This window comes from Sminthopsis crassicaudata, chromosome 4 (assembly GCF_048593235.1).
Source record: "Sminthopsis crassicaudata isolate SCR6 chromosome 4, ASM4859323v1, whole genome shotgun sequence".
Taxonomy (NCBI): Eukaryota; Metazoa; Chordata; class Mammalia; order Dasyuromorphia; family Dasyuridae; genus Sminthopsis; species Sminthopsis crassicaudata.
This window is the reverse complement of record NC_133620.1, coordinates 115,127,120-115,142,829: the sequence shown is the minus strand read 5'-3', so window position 1 is coordinate 115,142,829 and position 15,710 is coordinate 115,127,120. Positions and strand designations below refer to the sequence as shown.

Here is a 15,710-nt window from a genome sequence, read left to right as displayed (position 1 = left end):
AAAGAGCCCCAAATTTAAATTCAAACTTATCATAGTTGACAGTATTACAAAATACAAAAATATGGTGAAAATTTACACAATACACGTAAAGTACTTAATGGTTTTTTAATAGTTTACAATAGAGATCTACAGATATGTTTCCAATTAAGCTGGCTTTACTACCCACCTATTGTAATACTATAGGTATGGTTACAGATACCAAAAAGAAGGAAAAAATCCCATAGCATAGCTATACAGCAACACATTAAGTAAGATCTGACAACTAGACCAGTATATGTCAAAACATTTCCACATTTCATTGGTTTTACTAAACTGACATTTGAACCACATATAGTAAAAAAAAATCTTACAGACTTATCTTTCAGGCTAAAGATTTCCTTTATTAATAAGATTTTTTCAATATCTTAAACCTTACAAGAAGCTTCCTTAGGCATCTGGCATATGAAATATGTGTTTGGATTTTGTTTCTTTTCTTTTTTTGTCTCAAGTCAGACTTTTTTAGTCATGTAATCACTGACTTCAGTCTTCACTCCACTATGGGCCTTTTTAAAAAAATTTCCCCTCTGGCTTGTCAAGAGTTCAAGTTCCCTAAGCCTTCCATCCTCAGGTTTCTGGCCATTGATCAGGTCTCCTCTTCATCCACCAGTTTTTGCTTTCTGAGGGCCATGAAATGTTCATTGTATAGTTACACACAAATAAATAATGCACTGTTAACTCTACAGCTAAAAGAAATGGGAAAAGGGCCTATTGCATAGCAATACAGAAAAATCAAGTGAGGCATGGGACAGGACAGGTACATACAACAACTCCACTTAATGGGATTTTCCTGTTTTTTTCCTTTCACATAATTAACACTAAACAAATTTTTCCAGTGTTTATTTTTTCTTAAAAAAAAAAAAAGGTTTTGCTTCTTGTCTATCTCACTATCAAAGAAGATGAAATGTAGAATAAGGCCTTCAACTTTTTTTTTCTTTTTTGCTTCGAATGCCAGTTAAAAAAAAAAAAAAACAAAACAAAGAATCAACTTCCAAAGTATTCATACTAGTACCGCTTTTTCTTTTCTTTTTTCTCTCTTTTTTTTTTTAACACTGATGAACTGAGGCTCTCTTTTGTTTTTCTTGGTTTGCATGTCGTTATCATCGCAATCATCATTATCATCATCATTATGATCATTATCATCATCATTATCTGCTTCCATGATTTTTAGCTGCATTTGCAAGATTTGACAATCATATTGGAAAGCTGTTCAATCTTGGGTGTTTTGCCAACGTAATAAAGGATGGTGAGAGGTTCCAAATCCTGTGATACACAGCAAGGAGATGCTGATGCTTCTGGGTTTATGGTGTTATATAAGCTGAGAACCTGCAAAGGGAATAAGCAGTTGTGAGAAAAAAAAATGGGATGAAGGAGTTTAGCAGATGGCATATAGCAGAGGGCTTCTTAAACTTTTTCCACTCACAACATCTTTTTGCCAGAGAAATTTTTACATTACCTCAAGTACCTAGGTATATAAAATAAATATACAAATCAAACATTTACTGATAATAAATAATAACTTCAAAAATCACATTCAGTTACATGACCCCATATGGGGTTGTGACCCATAGTTTAGGAAGCTTTGCTATAGAGAATTAACAAATTGATTTATTTTTAACCCAAAGAATTGATTAAAGAGTTTCACTGATCTTGACTGAAAGTTCTAAGTTTTACTATTTTTTTTCTCTTTCCCATTCCATCTATACCCATGTTAGGCTGCATCTATGTGCAGAGTGAACTGGTCACTTTTCACTCAACATTTTTGGTGGCCATTTCAACAATTCATTTCTGCAATAGTGGTCAGGAAGAACAAAACCAATAAATCAATGATTTTCTCATTTGTCCCTAAGAAGCTTTCCCTCTTTTAACTTGGCCTTCTTACCATGATCGGTTTTCCTATAAAGTTGCTAATGATGATGCAAAAGCTAAAAATTGGCTCTAAATTTCTTTATAATTGCAATGCTTTTTCCCATGTTCATACAACATGTCTTTGTAACTAAATTATGAACTTCTGGAGCACAATGATTGCATCTAGCTTTTGTTATCTCTTTCTCCTAGAGTAAGGAACTTTCTGTTACATACCATAAGCATTCATGTTTATTAAATGAAAAAAATATATATCCTCTTTGTCACAACTTTATATGATAGAGTTTGAAGTTACTTTTGAATACAGAGTATGATCCCTTTCTTCAGGTTGAGAATATTCCTGGGACAAAGCAGCATGGTATTATGAATGAAGACTAAATTCAACATCCTAAGCCGTGACTTCTGAAGCCAGCACCATGTAACCATAGGTCTCATTTACAAAATTAAAGGGCTGAACAGATGATCTCCAAACTCTAAATCCTCTGAAGGCTTCCTGTCAAATGAATTAGGTGATGGGATTCCTAGTTTCAGTTTACTCTGAAGCTTCAAAAGAAATTTCCTTTGGTTTACCATTTGTTTTCAGAAATGAAGGAATCAAGGGGAGAACAGGAAGGCTTCTTACTGCTTTTTCTTTTATTTTTATTACTTTAAAATCAAATCAATTTAGGCTTCTATGTTGTGAGGGGGGAGAGAGGAAGGAAGAGAAGGGAGACTACATATTTTAATACTATACTTTTAATCCCATACTTATATTCACCTGGATATCCACCAAGAGAAGTCTATAAGTTACCCACTGATTATACAGAGGTATTTCCAAGGATACATTAATGTATTAGCTTTCACACTAACTGGCCTTATCTTCAAAGATTCCATGCAGTTTTTCAGCCTCAGACAGAAGTTCTCTTAAGCCCAGCAATATTGTCTACTTTATTAAACTCTAACTTCTTGGGGAGCTGCCCAAATAACATATTTGTGACCATGACCTTTATTCTTCCTCTTTCCTTAAAAAACAAGCACAACTCCCCATTTTCTATACTACCTATCTGTATCAAGGAGACAAACAAAGAGACCAGCCCAAATTGTTTTTTACTGCTTCTCTGTCTGTCCAAAGAGAATCCAGACAAAGGGAAGGGAATGTACAAGAATCTCTTTTGAGACTGAGTACTCAGTTACTTTGGAATGTCAAATAGAGTTGATATAATGTTGTTATTTCTTCTTGTTTGTCCTTCATTCTTGAAGATGAAGACCATGACACAGGGATGTAATGCTATGGCATGCAAGTAAGTTGGATTTAAGTGAGGAAGGGCTGTGAAAGATCACCTGCCTCACTTTCTCCTTTACAGCCATCTGGGTCTCATGTGTTCCTGGCTCTAAATCAGGTATTATATCCTTTGTAACACCTCTAATGTCAATCCAATGTTTCAAAATTATAGAGGAAGAAATGCAAGTCATATTTGCTTGTCTGATGTCAAAGAGATATAGAAATTTTTAAACCATTTCAGATATCAGAAAGAACTGATGTTCTGTGCTTTGGGACAACATTACTGGGAGAGATCACCCTAAGCACAGGGAAATTCTGTAGACTCATCTTTCACTTCTGGATAAATTATGTGTGTTTTCTGGTGACAGATTCACTTTTTCTATTCAGTACTGTAGGATACTCCCATAGCATCTCGTAAGCAGGAAGAATGACAAAGATTATGATGGGCAAATAATAGTGTTTAAATAATTTTTAAAGTTTGCTAAGCACATGATATGCATTAGCCCTTTTGAGCTTCTTCACAATCTTTTAAATCAGGTGATCCTCATTTCACAAAGAAGTTTAAGTTCTAAGATTAAATGGATTTATCAAAATCACTCAGCTAGTGACAGAAGCTGGCTCTGAACTAAGGTGTGTTCTTGTTATCTCCAAGTCTAGCATACATCTTTGTTCCAGCATTTTATATTGTCTAATCTATCTGTGCCAGAAGTTGGCAGTTCTTGACACAGACACTTGAAAACCTGGACAATAGGAATGACATAAAGAGGAAAGAAAAAAGCATGGAGCTGCAAGTTAAGAGATTTGGTGTGCTCCAACCTAATGATTCAACCTCGGACAAATCACCTAAATTCAACGAATTCCAGTTTTCTCTTCTATAAAATGAAAAAAAAAAAAACCTGAATTAAATGACCTTTGCTAACCAGTCTAGCTTACAATTTCTTTAGTTCTAAGGATCAAATGAGATAATATAGCCAAATGCTTTGCAAAACTCGATTGCTTAGTGATTGCAGTCATTTCTTCTCAAACAGAACCAAAATGGTATCACTATGTTAAAATCAAATTGCAGTGTGTCCAGCTGTGGCTGATTGGACAAATGTGAGCCTGGAATGCTCTGCCACAGGTCGGACAAAAATAAGTCCTATGAACATTTGGAGTGGACTCTCTAACTTTGCATATCTAGCATTTCCTTTGGGTTAATTCAATTCTACTTTGCTCATAGAGCACAGCACCTACTCTAATGAGGGCACACCATCCTGGGCACTCCTGTGCAGTGTCTCCCATGTCACACAATCGATTCTAAAGTTCTTAGGAGAGACCTTGAGAGTGTCCTTGCATCACCTTTTCTGATCACCTTGTGAGTGCTTGCCCTGTGTGAGTTCTCTATAAAATAATCTTTTTGACAAGAATACATTTGGCATTTGAACATTGTAGCCAGCCCAACAGAGTTGTGCTCTCTCTAGTAGAGTTGGAATGCTTGGAAGTTTAGTTCAAGAAAAGACTTTAGTGTCTAGTATCTTATCCTGCCTGATGATTTCTCATTTACCAAAGTTTCACATCTTTTCTTTCCCATGTAACAGACTCCTCCAGCATCCATCCATGAATAGTAATGCACCTACTGCACACTGACCAGAAATCATTTGGAAATGTCAACGTGTGTTTAAATGCTATCGCAATGATGTCAAATTTAAATAGAACCAGGGATCAATAAACCATAAGACCCCTACAAGATATAAATAATTGACTTAGAAAACCATATAGTAGTAATAACTATGTTCCATTGTTTTATTTATTTTGTTAAATATTTCTCAATGGGGAATACTGTAGGTTTAATGTTTGACACCTCTTCTGTGATCTTTCAATAGCTTTAGAAGCAAATATTCAAGTTAGTGAAGTACTTACTCTACTGTGCTGAGTATCTGAACTCCATAGATAGGGGCAGGCACCAGCACAGAAATTAGCATTGTACCCTTTGGGTTCATGAATCCATTTCCATCCAAGGTCTCTCTTGAAATCAATATAAAGTGGGCGCAGACAACAGTTATCCTGTACATTCCTGTTGAGAGTAAAAGCATAGAAAGAGGTATTAGAATGGGAAAAAAAAAAAAGAACCAGAGGTCTTTAGGGCTTTGCTGTAATCTAAAACAGGGCTTCTTAAACTCTTTCCACTGGTAACCTCTTTTTGCCCAAGAAATTTTTATGTGACCCTGGTGGTATGCAGGCATATAAAACAGGTATATAAATCAAACATTTACTGATAACAAATCATAATTTTGTAACTCACATATTGAGTTCTGGGACCCTATATGAGGTTATAACCCCACAGTTTAAGAAGCTGGTATATAGAATGATCCTGTTAGTTCAGTACAGTGATTTGCTATGCTTTATGCCTTGAGCCCTTGAACCTGACTAATTTAAACCCTGGCCAGAATGATCAAACTTTTATTCTCGATTTCCTTGTCAGACAATAGCAGAGGGAAGATTGGAAAGGATCAAATTCTCTGCAATTCTGAACAAAGGCAATTTTGAAATCAGGTCAAGCATTTATCACGTGCCTGGATGTCAGGCACTATATTAAGTCATTAGATATAAATACAAACAGATAGTCTCTACCTTAAGGAAACATCTACTACTAAATCAGTTAATCCTAAAGGATTTTAGATGCCTTAGTACAGGAAGAGACTTCAAAGATCTTCAAGATGAGGGGTTCTTGAACACTCTTGTGCCACAGATTCCCTTGACAGTCTAGTGAAGTCTATGTCTCCCTTGTCAAAATTATGCTTTTAAATTCATAAAATAAAATAAAGGGAATTACAAAGGATAATAATTAAACTGAAATATAGATCTCAAAATACATTTTTCAATTCAAGTTTACAGAGCCTAGATTAAGAAGGCTCAATCTAATGCAACCTTTGTGTCTTACAGATGAGGAAGCCAAGACTGGGAGACTAAAAAACTTGTCTATGTTCACACATATGATATACAGGAATAGCATGAAGGGTAAGTATTGTGCCAATGAAATCTTCTTGGAACAAAGTACCACCAAAGATAAGTGTATCACCAGTGAGAAAGACTGGCCTGTGTCTCAACTGGCCTAGATGGCATTTTTAGTAATGAGTGTCAAATAAAAACAAAATGGTTCTAGACCAAAGAATGTAATATTTATTCTGATGAGCATAAATGAGAGATAGATATACTCTCAAAGCATATTTAGAATCTGATATTCCTCTTTCTATTGGCTGTGGGAGTAGATTCAGGTCACGACAGATTTAAGTTCTCATCTCTAGTTCCCTGGTACTGTTGATTAGGATAACAGTCACCCTGGTGCTTCCTAGACCAATTCTGAAGGAAGACATGATTTTTACTCTGCTCCCTTCCCTTTCCATGTTTTCTATTCTAGCACTAATCAGGCAGCAAGAAGGATATAGTCTTACTAAGCCCAGCTACAAATGTGTTGCTTTGGGTAAGTGACTTCTCTGTGTCCTCAGTTCCTCATTTTTAAAATAAAAGAGTTGAATTAGATGGTTCAACTTCTAAAGTACCTTTTAGCTCTCACATTCTGTTACTAGAAATATCTAAGGCTGCTTTAAAAAAAAAAAAAGCATTTGTGAAGCATTTACCTGTCAGACACTGTGCTAAGTATTTTACAAACATTATCTAATTGTATGTTTATAGCAACCCTGGGTAGATATGTGCTATCATCAATTATCTCCATTTTGTAGATGAGGAAACTGAGGCATAGAGAATTTTAGTAACTTGCTCAGGGTCGTACAACTTATAAGTATTTGAGACTGGCTTTGAACTTAGCTCTGATTGACTTAAAGCCTAGGGCTCTATCCACTATACTACTTCACTTCTTACACATTGCAATAGGAAGAAAAACTATTACCTTTTCAGCCAACATGAATCTGTGAAAGGATTTAAAAGTAAGATTTTTCTGCCTTTTACATTAAAAAACACTGCTAGCAACCTCTTCTAGGCAAAAGAGAAAGGAATATATGACATGTACTTCCAATTATTAAGAAGAAAGTTAAAAATAAGTCATGATTCCTTTCTCTGGGCTAGTAAGCCAGGAGTAAGATTCAGTTCAATAGACAGAAAAAGCCATTCAGAAAGTGAAAGAAAAAATTATTTTATGTGTATGTGTTTTTTGTTTTGTTTTGTTTACCTAAAACAATAGGCAGCATCTAGAGCACGCTTCTTCCGCCGGCTGGACTGTTGCGACTCAAGTCTGTAGGAGGGTAATAACATTAGCAGGAGATGTGGGGTCTTCCCACTGTTTTTTTTCCTAGTGGACTTTATAGTTTTCAGATCACTGAAGGAGCCATCAATACCTTAAAAAAACGCATTTGGGTAATAAATATTTAGCTTTTATCTTTATCAATTATAATCAACCATCTTTATCTCTTTGATCATTGTTATAGACAGTAGGAAGGATGATGAAATTGATATCAGGGTGCCATGCTTGCTGCCCATTGAAATGAATGTCATGCAAAAGACTTTTTTATAAACATAATCATCAACAAATTTTCTAAATAAGTTGTTTTTATTGTTGTTATTGCTAATGGTCCTAATCATAAACATAATCACCAACAAGTTTTCTAAATAAGTTGTTTTTATTGATATTATTGCTAATGCTCCTAATCATAAACATAATCACCAACAAGTTTTCTAAATAAATTGTTTTTATTGATATTATTGCTAATGCTCCTAAATTAGTCTCTCTTCTCAAAAATAATTGGTGGGAGAAATAATCATATAGTAAATCCTTATTCCACACTCCTAAGTTTGGCTCAGTCAGTATCCACTTGAGCTGGTCTCAGGCATTGGCCAAAAGCATGATAATCTACCATTCCTGGATGCCCTGCCCTAGGCTACCAAACCAGGGATACTCTCTAGCTCAATACAAAGTAAGTCTTACATTAAGCAAGCTTAGTATAAATAAAACACAAATCACCCTCACCTAGTGCTATTTTGGGAGATAGTGAAGAAAAAGCTTTTTCATCAACTTTATGGTATCCTCAGTACTTTCCTTGTTCCCTCTGAAACTCAGAAATTTGAATTCCCAGAAGCACAATCAAGAGATTGCTATTTTAATCATTTAATTTCCATATTCCTAAAAATCATAACTTAGTTGGATACTGACATAAATCTTAAGGCCTTCAGTAAAGAAAGGGATTTTTCCATTAGTAAGAAACAGAAAGCCCTACTGTGTGATCCTTCAAAAGGGTCATGGAAGTTTGGTCAGGATAGTTCATGAAGAGACAGTAACTCTTAGAGAAATAATGTCACATGATTTTGGTCCTGGATAGATGCAGTGATAACTTTAGAACTCTATTACTGATAGTTCTTGCATTCAAGGCCCAATTATTGAAACTGTGGATAATCAGCTGTTGACTTTCCCTACTTCTTTCTGGCTTCTGGGTTTTATTGATAATGTCTCAATAACAAGGTAGACAGAGAGAGGAGGAGAAACTGAAATAAGCCATGTTTATAACTTATAAACTCTTGGAAATGTTGTGTAAGAAAGGCGTTCAAGGCCTAAGTATGTCTATGGCCCAATCTGTGCTTTTAGGTTCACAAAAGATAGAAGGATATCCAGAATTCAGTTCTCTCCTTTCTGATTTTCAATTTGAAACTTACACCTGTGTCACTGTCCTAAAGCTAATAGCTAAAATAGACTTTGGGATTTTCTGTGAATTTTTATCAGTGTGTGCCATCCCTTTTCAGATTTTAAAGATAACAAAGGTCTGGCTGTACCACTATCTGAAAAGAATTTTATTGTTGAACTCAAAGAAAAATGATACTTAAAACTCCTTGACATTTCTCTGTACTACATTTCAGTCAAAAGATCAACAAGTATTAACTGAACATGTACAGAGTGTGGAGTTTGGATACTAGGTATTTTCCAGGAATGTCCCCTTTTCTTCCAAAGCACAGCCAGTTCCACCCTTGTTCTAGCAAGTGAAATTTTCTCTTGCTCCATTTTAAGAATGCATTCTCCCTTCTTTGGCATGACTTTACCCACACAAAGTTCTAACCACCATCCCTACCTGAAGAAACAAAAACTCCAGCAAATTACCTGCAAATCTTGCTTCTAATTCTTCACTTTTATTCGGGATGATGTAGTTATTGGATGGTACAAAAGTGCAGCATGGACAGTGTAAACTTATCTTAAATCCCAGGTTCCTGTCTGGAAAACATGAAGTCAGGGAAGTCATTCTTTTTCCCCCTTAACAACTCAGTCACCAAACATCTACCAAGGTAAGCAAAGGGCTGGTGGGTAACCTTTATGGTGTAGCCATTCATGCACAGCTTCGGTGACATCAAACGAGAGCCATTCCCCTTCTGCTCTTGTCTTAACAACCTTGCTATCAATATAGCGCTGGGTTGGGGATGTTAAGTCTTTGGATTTGAGAATCTGGAAGAAAAGAAAAAGCAGGACAGAAAATAAAGAATTAATATTTATTAACTATGACCTATCTGAAAAATCTTAGCTCCTCTCATGGGAACAGAATTTCAATTTATGATCTAAATTTCTAGAAATCACAGAACAGAGGAACAAAGTGTTTTGGAATTGGAGCTGAAAGACCCTTTGAAGGCCACCTAGGCCATCCCTTCCCACTCCTCTTTACAAATGAGACCCAGAGAAGCTAAGTAACTTCCCTGATATCATAGCAGTACAAGTGTATCTAAACCTTGGAAGCCATTTAGAATAATCCAGGGCTGAAAGGCATCCTTAATATGTTATACCCAACAAGGAATCTTCCAGTCTCATTCTAAAGTCACCCAGTGGGGAAGAACCTAATACCCTCCTAGAAGTTCATTCTACTTTATGATAGCTTTCATTGTTAGGAAATTTGTCCTGACATCAAGTCTAAATTTTCCTTTCTATTGCTTTTGGAGCCAAGCAGAATGAACCTGATCCTATTTCTGCATGACAACCCCTCAAATTCCCTACTGTGTCTTCTTTTCTCCAAATTGAGCTAGCTCCAACATAGTTAGCTCCTTCAACTGTTCTCCTATGACAAATCCTGGAGGTCATCACCATCTAGATTGCTCTCTGCTCGATAACCTCCAGGTTATCAATATCCCTTTTGGTATTTGTGAGTATCCACATATTGTTACCTATCTATAAACGTGGTCATGTATATAGAACATAAAACTAGGTTGCATGCTATGAGGAGAGGGAAGCAATGAAATCAGTTTACTATTATGATTAAAAAGTGACATGAATCATCCAGCCAAATTTAAAATAGAAAGTGACATTAATTACTTTATTTCTGCTGACACATACTCTATAAAACTTCAGTTATAAAGTCAGTGCTTTTAAGTAAATAGTTGTGTTGTTCCATAGATCTCAGTGTCATATTTATTTAATTGGGGGCAGAAGGTGAACAAAGGGTTGGGTTCAACACAATATACCCTCCCTCCTTCAGATTCCCACCATCTTTTTCTCTCGGAGTCTTCTTCTCTTTCTCATTCTTTCTTTTCTTCTCTCTTATTCTCACTCTCTGAAGGCCCCTGTTATAAATTTTCTGACAAAGGAAACAGAGTTGTAACCGTAGCTCTTAATTCTACTGATCCTAAATTCCCTGGCAAGCCACAATGTTCTAGGTAAAGACTGTGACTTCTAATGGAACTTAGTAGGATTTATAAAGTGCCTCTTACCCCACAGGCTGGGAATGAGTTTGGGGAGAAGCAGTCAGGAGCCTGGGTGTAGATGAGAGCTCCCAGGCAACTCTAACTTAGTTAGACAAGACATCTTTAAGAGGTATTCATTTCAAACAAGTGAAAAACAGCAGTACTGTGTCCTCAGGTTTTGAAAAAAGATCTATCTTTTTAAATGGCTTTCTGATTCTCTGCCTTTGGGTAATAAACAGCACATGTGAACACAATGACCTAAAACTTCCTGATGTTGGCTACTGACACACTTAAAATCCAGAGTTTCACAGCATCTCTAGACCCAGGATGATACTATAGGATTTTGCCCTTCTTTATAGGTGGCAAGAGGCAGTAACAGCAAGTGATAAGAACCATGAACTAAGAAAGCATTGAGAATCTCAGATCTCTACTAAAGTTTCACTGGACTTTAACACTAGCAAGTCATTTCAGGACAATATGGGAAGGAAATCAGGACATCCCATTCTAACTATCTGGGTAACCATGTACCTACGCAGATTTTGTGAATTCTCTGGTTCTTTAGTTTTCCCGTATATAAAACCAAAGGGTGAATTGGAGGATATGATCTCTGAAGTCTCTTTAAACTATAACATGTTATTATTTAGGACTCATTTCATTCATATAAGATTTAATCTCTCTAACCAGAGCATAATCTTCTCAAAAGTTAAGGATCATATTTCTTCTCTTTCTTTTTTATTACACTCCCTAACTTGACCCCTATATTTGTGCACAGATAATTCTGTAGGAAATAATAAAGGCATTACTTGGAAGCAGGAGAAACAAACAGTCTCTTGCCAACACATAGCTGAACTATTGAGACACACAGGGCCCATCATCCAGCTAGAAATAAATGTATCTCGCCAGCCTAGTATGTGCCATAATTATGAACAATGAAGGAAAGATTTTCAGGAATTTATATTCCCGAGCTCCTAAAAACTCATCCTAAACCATCCTTGACTAATCTTTCCTCATAAAGATATCTGTTTATGGATCTGAATACATTTAATTTGAATTTATTAAATCTGAATCTATTAAATCCTTCCTGTGGTCACTCATGATGCTTTGATATTTTTTTCTTTGAATTCTTCCCTTAATTTTTTTTTCATACTCCACCTGTGATTTCATTAAAATAGGGAACTCTCAGGGAGGAACTATCAGTCAAGATCAACACCTGTTCTGCAAGTTATAGGCTTAGGGTTCCAATCATTAACTGGGTAAGATAACTTGCCCAGGGTCACATAGCCAGTAGCTGTCAGAGGCAGACTTTGAACCCAGTTCTTCTTAGGCACTGTATCACACTGCTTCTCAACATGTATATATTCTTAACGTTGTTTTGAAAAATTGTTTGCTGAGCTGGGGAGAATGTGCATGTACCAAGCAAGAAACAATCAACATTTATTTAAAACTAGTGTGCCAGACACTGTGCAGGGTACTAGGGATATAAATGCAAGGAATAAAACAGTAACTTCTCACAAGGAGCTGGTCCTATCTCCCTCATTAGACTCCATTCAAAGGAACATAGATTTTCTCTTTTTATCTTCCATAGTGCTAAGAGAATGGGACAATGCAGGGAGAGAATGTTCTCTCTGTGTTAATTACGATTAATTGGCCCTTTACTCTGACTTAATTAATTAGTTAGTGGCTGTTACTGTCTGCTGACTTCAGCCTCACTATTATTCAATCTCAATGGTGGAAAAGAAACAGAGTAAAACATAGCAGTGGTTCCAAATGGCAGAGAAGCACTGGCGCCTAGTAGACTAAGGAAATTCTAGACCTGATGGAGATATGAAAAAATCCAAGTCATTATTTCACAAAAACAGACAACATTTTTCAAAGGAAATTAATAGAATTCCTTTTTTGGAGGTGATCAGGCTTAAATAAGTGGCTTAGGGTCACACAACTAGTACATATTGGAAGCCAGAACTAAATTCAAGACTTCCTGACTTGAAGCCTGTGCTCCAACCACTGCACCACCTAGCTGCCCTATTACAGTTCTTTCTCTGCCAGGGAAGTCACGTTATCTACCAAAGACCACTGATCCCAGAGATGTTTCCCTACATCACAAAAGAGGGAAATACTCCTGAGAGGTTATTTAGTCCATGCTCCTTTCTTTAGGGAAGACCAGGGCTTAAATTTGTTCCAGTAATATTACTCCTGCCGAATTCTGAACAGGGAAAGCTGACTTTATGGGTGGTTTACTACAATCTTATAACTCTTTGTCCAGGAAGTTCTTTCTAAATCCTCCTCCTCCCTGCAGTTCAAGCTCTTTCCCTCCTATCTGGTCCTTAGTGAAAATAGGAAACAGCTGCTCATCATCACTCACAGAATATCCCTTCATATTCTTGGAGGCTATTATTAAGTCCTCCTTTAGCCTGCTCTCTCTAGGCTAAATAAACTGACTTTCCTAAGTCTTTACTCACAGGGCCAATTTCCTAAACCTTTAATCATACAGGTTGCCCTCCAGAATGAAAGATGCTGTATTAAAAAAAGCAGTCCTCCTACTTCTTCATGATTGCCTTTGACTAAGAACTGGCCTGGAACCCACCCCATCGTTGCCCAAAGCTCAGAAATCTTAACTCCAAAGGCGTAGCCTTCCTTAAATACTCTGTTTATATCCTTTGCCAAATTAGATCATTTTGTGCAGATTTGACCTTTTGTGGGAGAAAGGGTGGACACACTGACCTGATGTTATCTTCCTTTTAAAAGGTTAAGAAGCAGTTTCTTTGACTCTGAAATTGACAGGAAGAGGGTCCAGAAGGCCACTTTAAGATTTTTCTTGAAGACTCCCTGCCCTATCCATCATCAGAGTCAATTTAAAGTATAAATCTCTTCCCAATTTTTTCATATGTGTATATACGTATATACATATGTACATATAATACTTATACATATATTTGCATATATGCATATACTTGAAAAAAAAACATTTCCAGGCTATTTATAAATAACATTTAGTTGTCTTCCAACTTTTCTACCACCCACAATGATGGTAAATGTTTCATTTATTACAATATTGATATGCATTAACAATATGGGATGGCATGAAACTGGATCTTTGATTTCATTGGTTTAGGATGTTCTCTGCTTAGGAACTTCCCTTGACAATGAAGATTAGTATCTTCTCTGCCACTGACAGTCTTAGGGAGTTGATTAAAAGGCTAAGTGATTTTCCCAGATTCATACATGTGTCAGAGGCAGGCCTCAGATCCAGATTTTTTTGAGGCTGTCTCTCTCTAAAATTGATTCTGAAATACACAGACACATATATACACATACACACACAATACATGATAAGATCAAATGACATAATGTATATGAACAATCTTGACAAATAACAAAATGCAATGTCACATTATTTAGAAACTGGCCTTCACTATTTACTAATGTCTTCCCTCAGATGACCTTCCATTTCCTCTGTATAAATCTCATTTTAACCTAGTTATTAATAAATTGTCTACCATCCTCTTCCTAAATTTTATGTGTGTTCATTGTGGGTGATAGCAAAGTTGGAAGACAATGGGATTTTATTTTTAAATAACCTGGAAATGTCTTTTTCTAACACATACATACATATATACATAAACACCCACACATACATATATACATGTAAATGTGTATTCATATATGTGTGTATATTTATATATATATATTCTTTGTGTGAATATGTATGTGTATATGTATGTACGCATGTGTATAGGTATTTCTGCCTTTTTTTGCAAACCTCCCCCAGTACCTGCCACATATAACTACTAAATGAACATTTATTGACTATCTTTATATCTTCTACTCTCTTCAATACAGTCCCTAATCAGTGAATACATTTGTTTAATCATTATCCTTGGGGTGAATTTCTTACTCCTACTACCATTTCATTAGGGAGTGAGGTGGTGCTCAGCTTTGCCCATACATTTCCAACTCACTCACTCTCTGGACTTCTTTTCCATGTATTCAGCCTTCCCTTCTTGGACCTGCTCTTCTGACTGGCAAATTCCTTACTCATATCCCCATCTCATGAGAGCAACTAACCATGCTTATTTGACTCCCAACTCAATTCCCTCTTTTGATCTCTCTTAGTCTCCCTTTTAGAATGTAAGCTGCTTGGAGTTAAGGATCATCTTATTTGCTTGTATTTGTATCTGGTGCTGAATAAATGCTCTATTTTGGAACACACCTTTGGTTTTCTTACCCTTGTGCCCATACTGTACACCCTATCTAAGAATCACCTTCTTGCCCTTTCCCTTGTCCTCCATATCTTTGAAGTCCCAGGTGAAATTCCTTTTTTCCCATGAAGGCTTCTCTAACCAGCATAATCTGAAAGTAATCTCTCCTTCATCTGAATTTCTATGCCATCCTAGAGTCAACACAACTCATCTGGCGCTAATCAGAGAATACCTTGTAGGTATGGTTTTATGTGTTCTAACCTAACTCCCTAACTAGATTGTAATCTCCTAGGGGGCAGAAACCAAAACTCTTACTGCTTTGGCCTATGGTCTTCCATAATACCTCAAATATTACCTTGAACATACTTCCTAGGAACTGAATAAATATTTGCTGACTGATACAGCTCTAGAAGAATGTAGCTAATTGTGCTTAGCACCTAGATGAGAGTTTTGCACATGCTAGAAGCTTAACAAATGCTTATTGAGTTGATTTAAGACATACAGAAAAATTAATTTAGGATATTCTTTCCCTTAAAGAGTGGCTTATTTTCAAGGTTCCAAAACAATTTTAATACCTAAGCTGTTCACTTTAATTACAGAGGGAAGAAAATTTTGCCAATTAATGATAAAGGAGGAACTAGAATACCAAGGCAATTATTAAAAGCAAAGATAACAGGAATACTGGAGCTGAACATAACTTTATGCCC

General features: G+C 36.2%; 1 protein-coding gene across 1 annotated transcript in view; it reads right to left on the bottom strand.

Moving 5' to 3' along the window:
• Window positions 1–861: 861 nt before the first annotated feature.
• The window catches only part of TGFB2 (transforming growth factor beta 2), a 90,244-nt gene continuing 75,395 nt past the window's right edge, over window positions 862–15,710 (bottom strand). The window contains exons 3-7 of the mRNA XM_074309188.1: window positions 9,449–9,581; window positions 9,243–9,353; window positions 7,329–7,494; window positions 5,063–5,216; window positions 862–1,362 (exon numbers count right to left, since the gene is read on the bottom strand). Coding sequence (XP_074165289.1) covers window positions 1,204–1,362; window positions 5,063–5,216; window positions 7,329–7,494; window positions 9,243–9,353; window positions 9,449–9,581 — 723 coding nt within the window. The 3' untranslated portion in view covers window positions 862–1,203. The remainder of the gene's footprint in view (window positions 1,363–5,062; window positions 5,217–7,328; window positions 7,495–9,242; window positions 9,354–9,448; window positions 9,582–15,710) is intronic.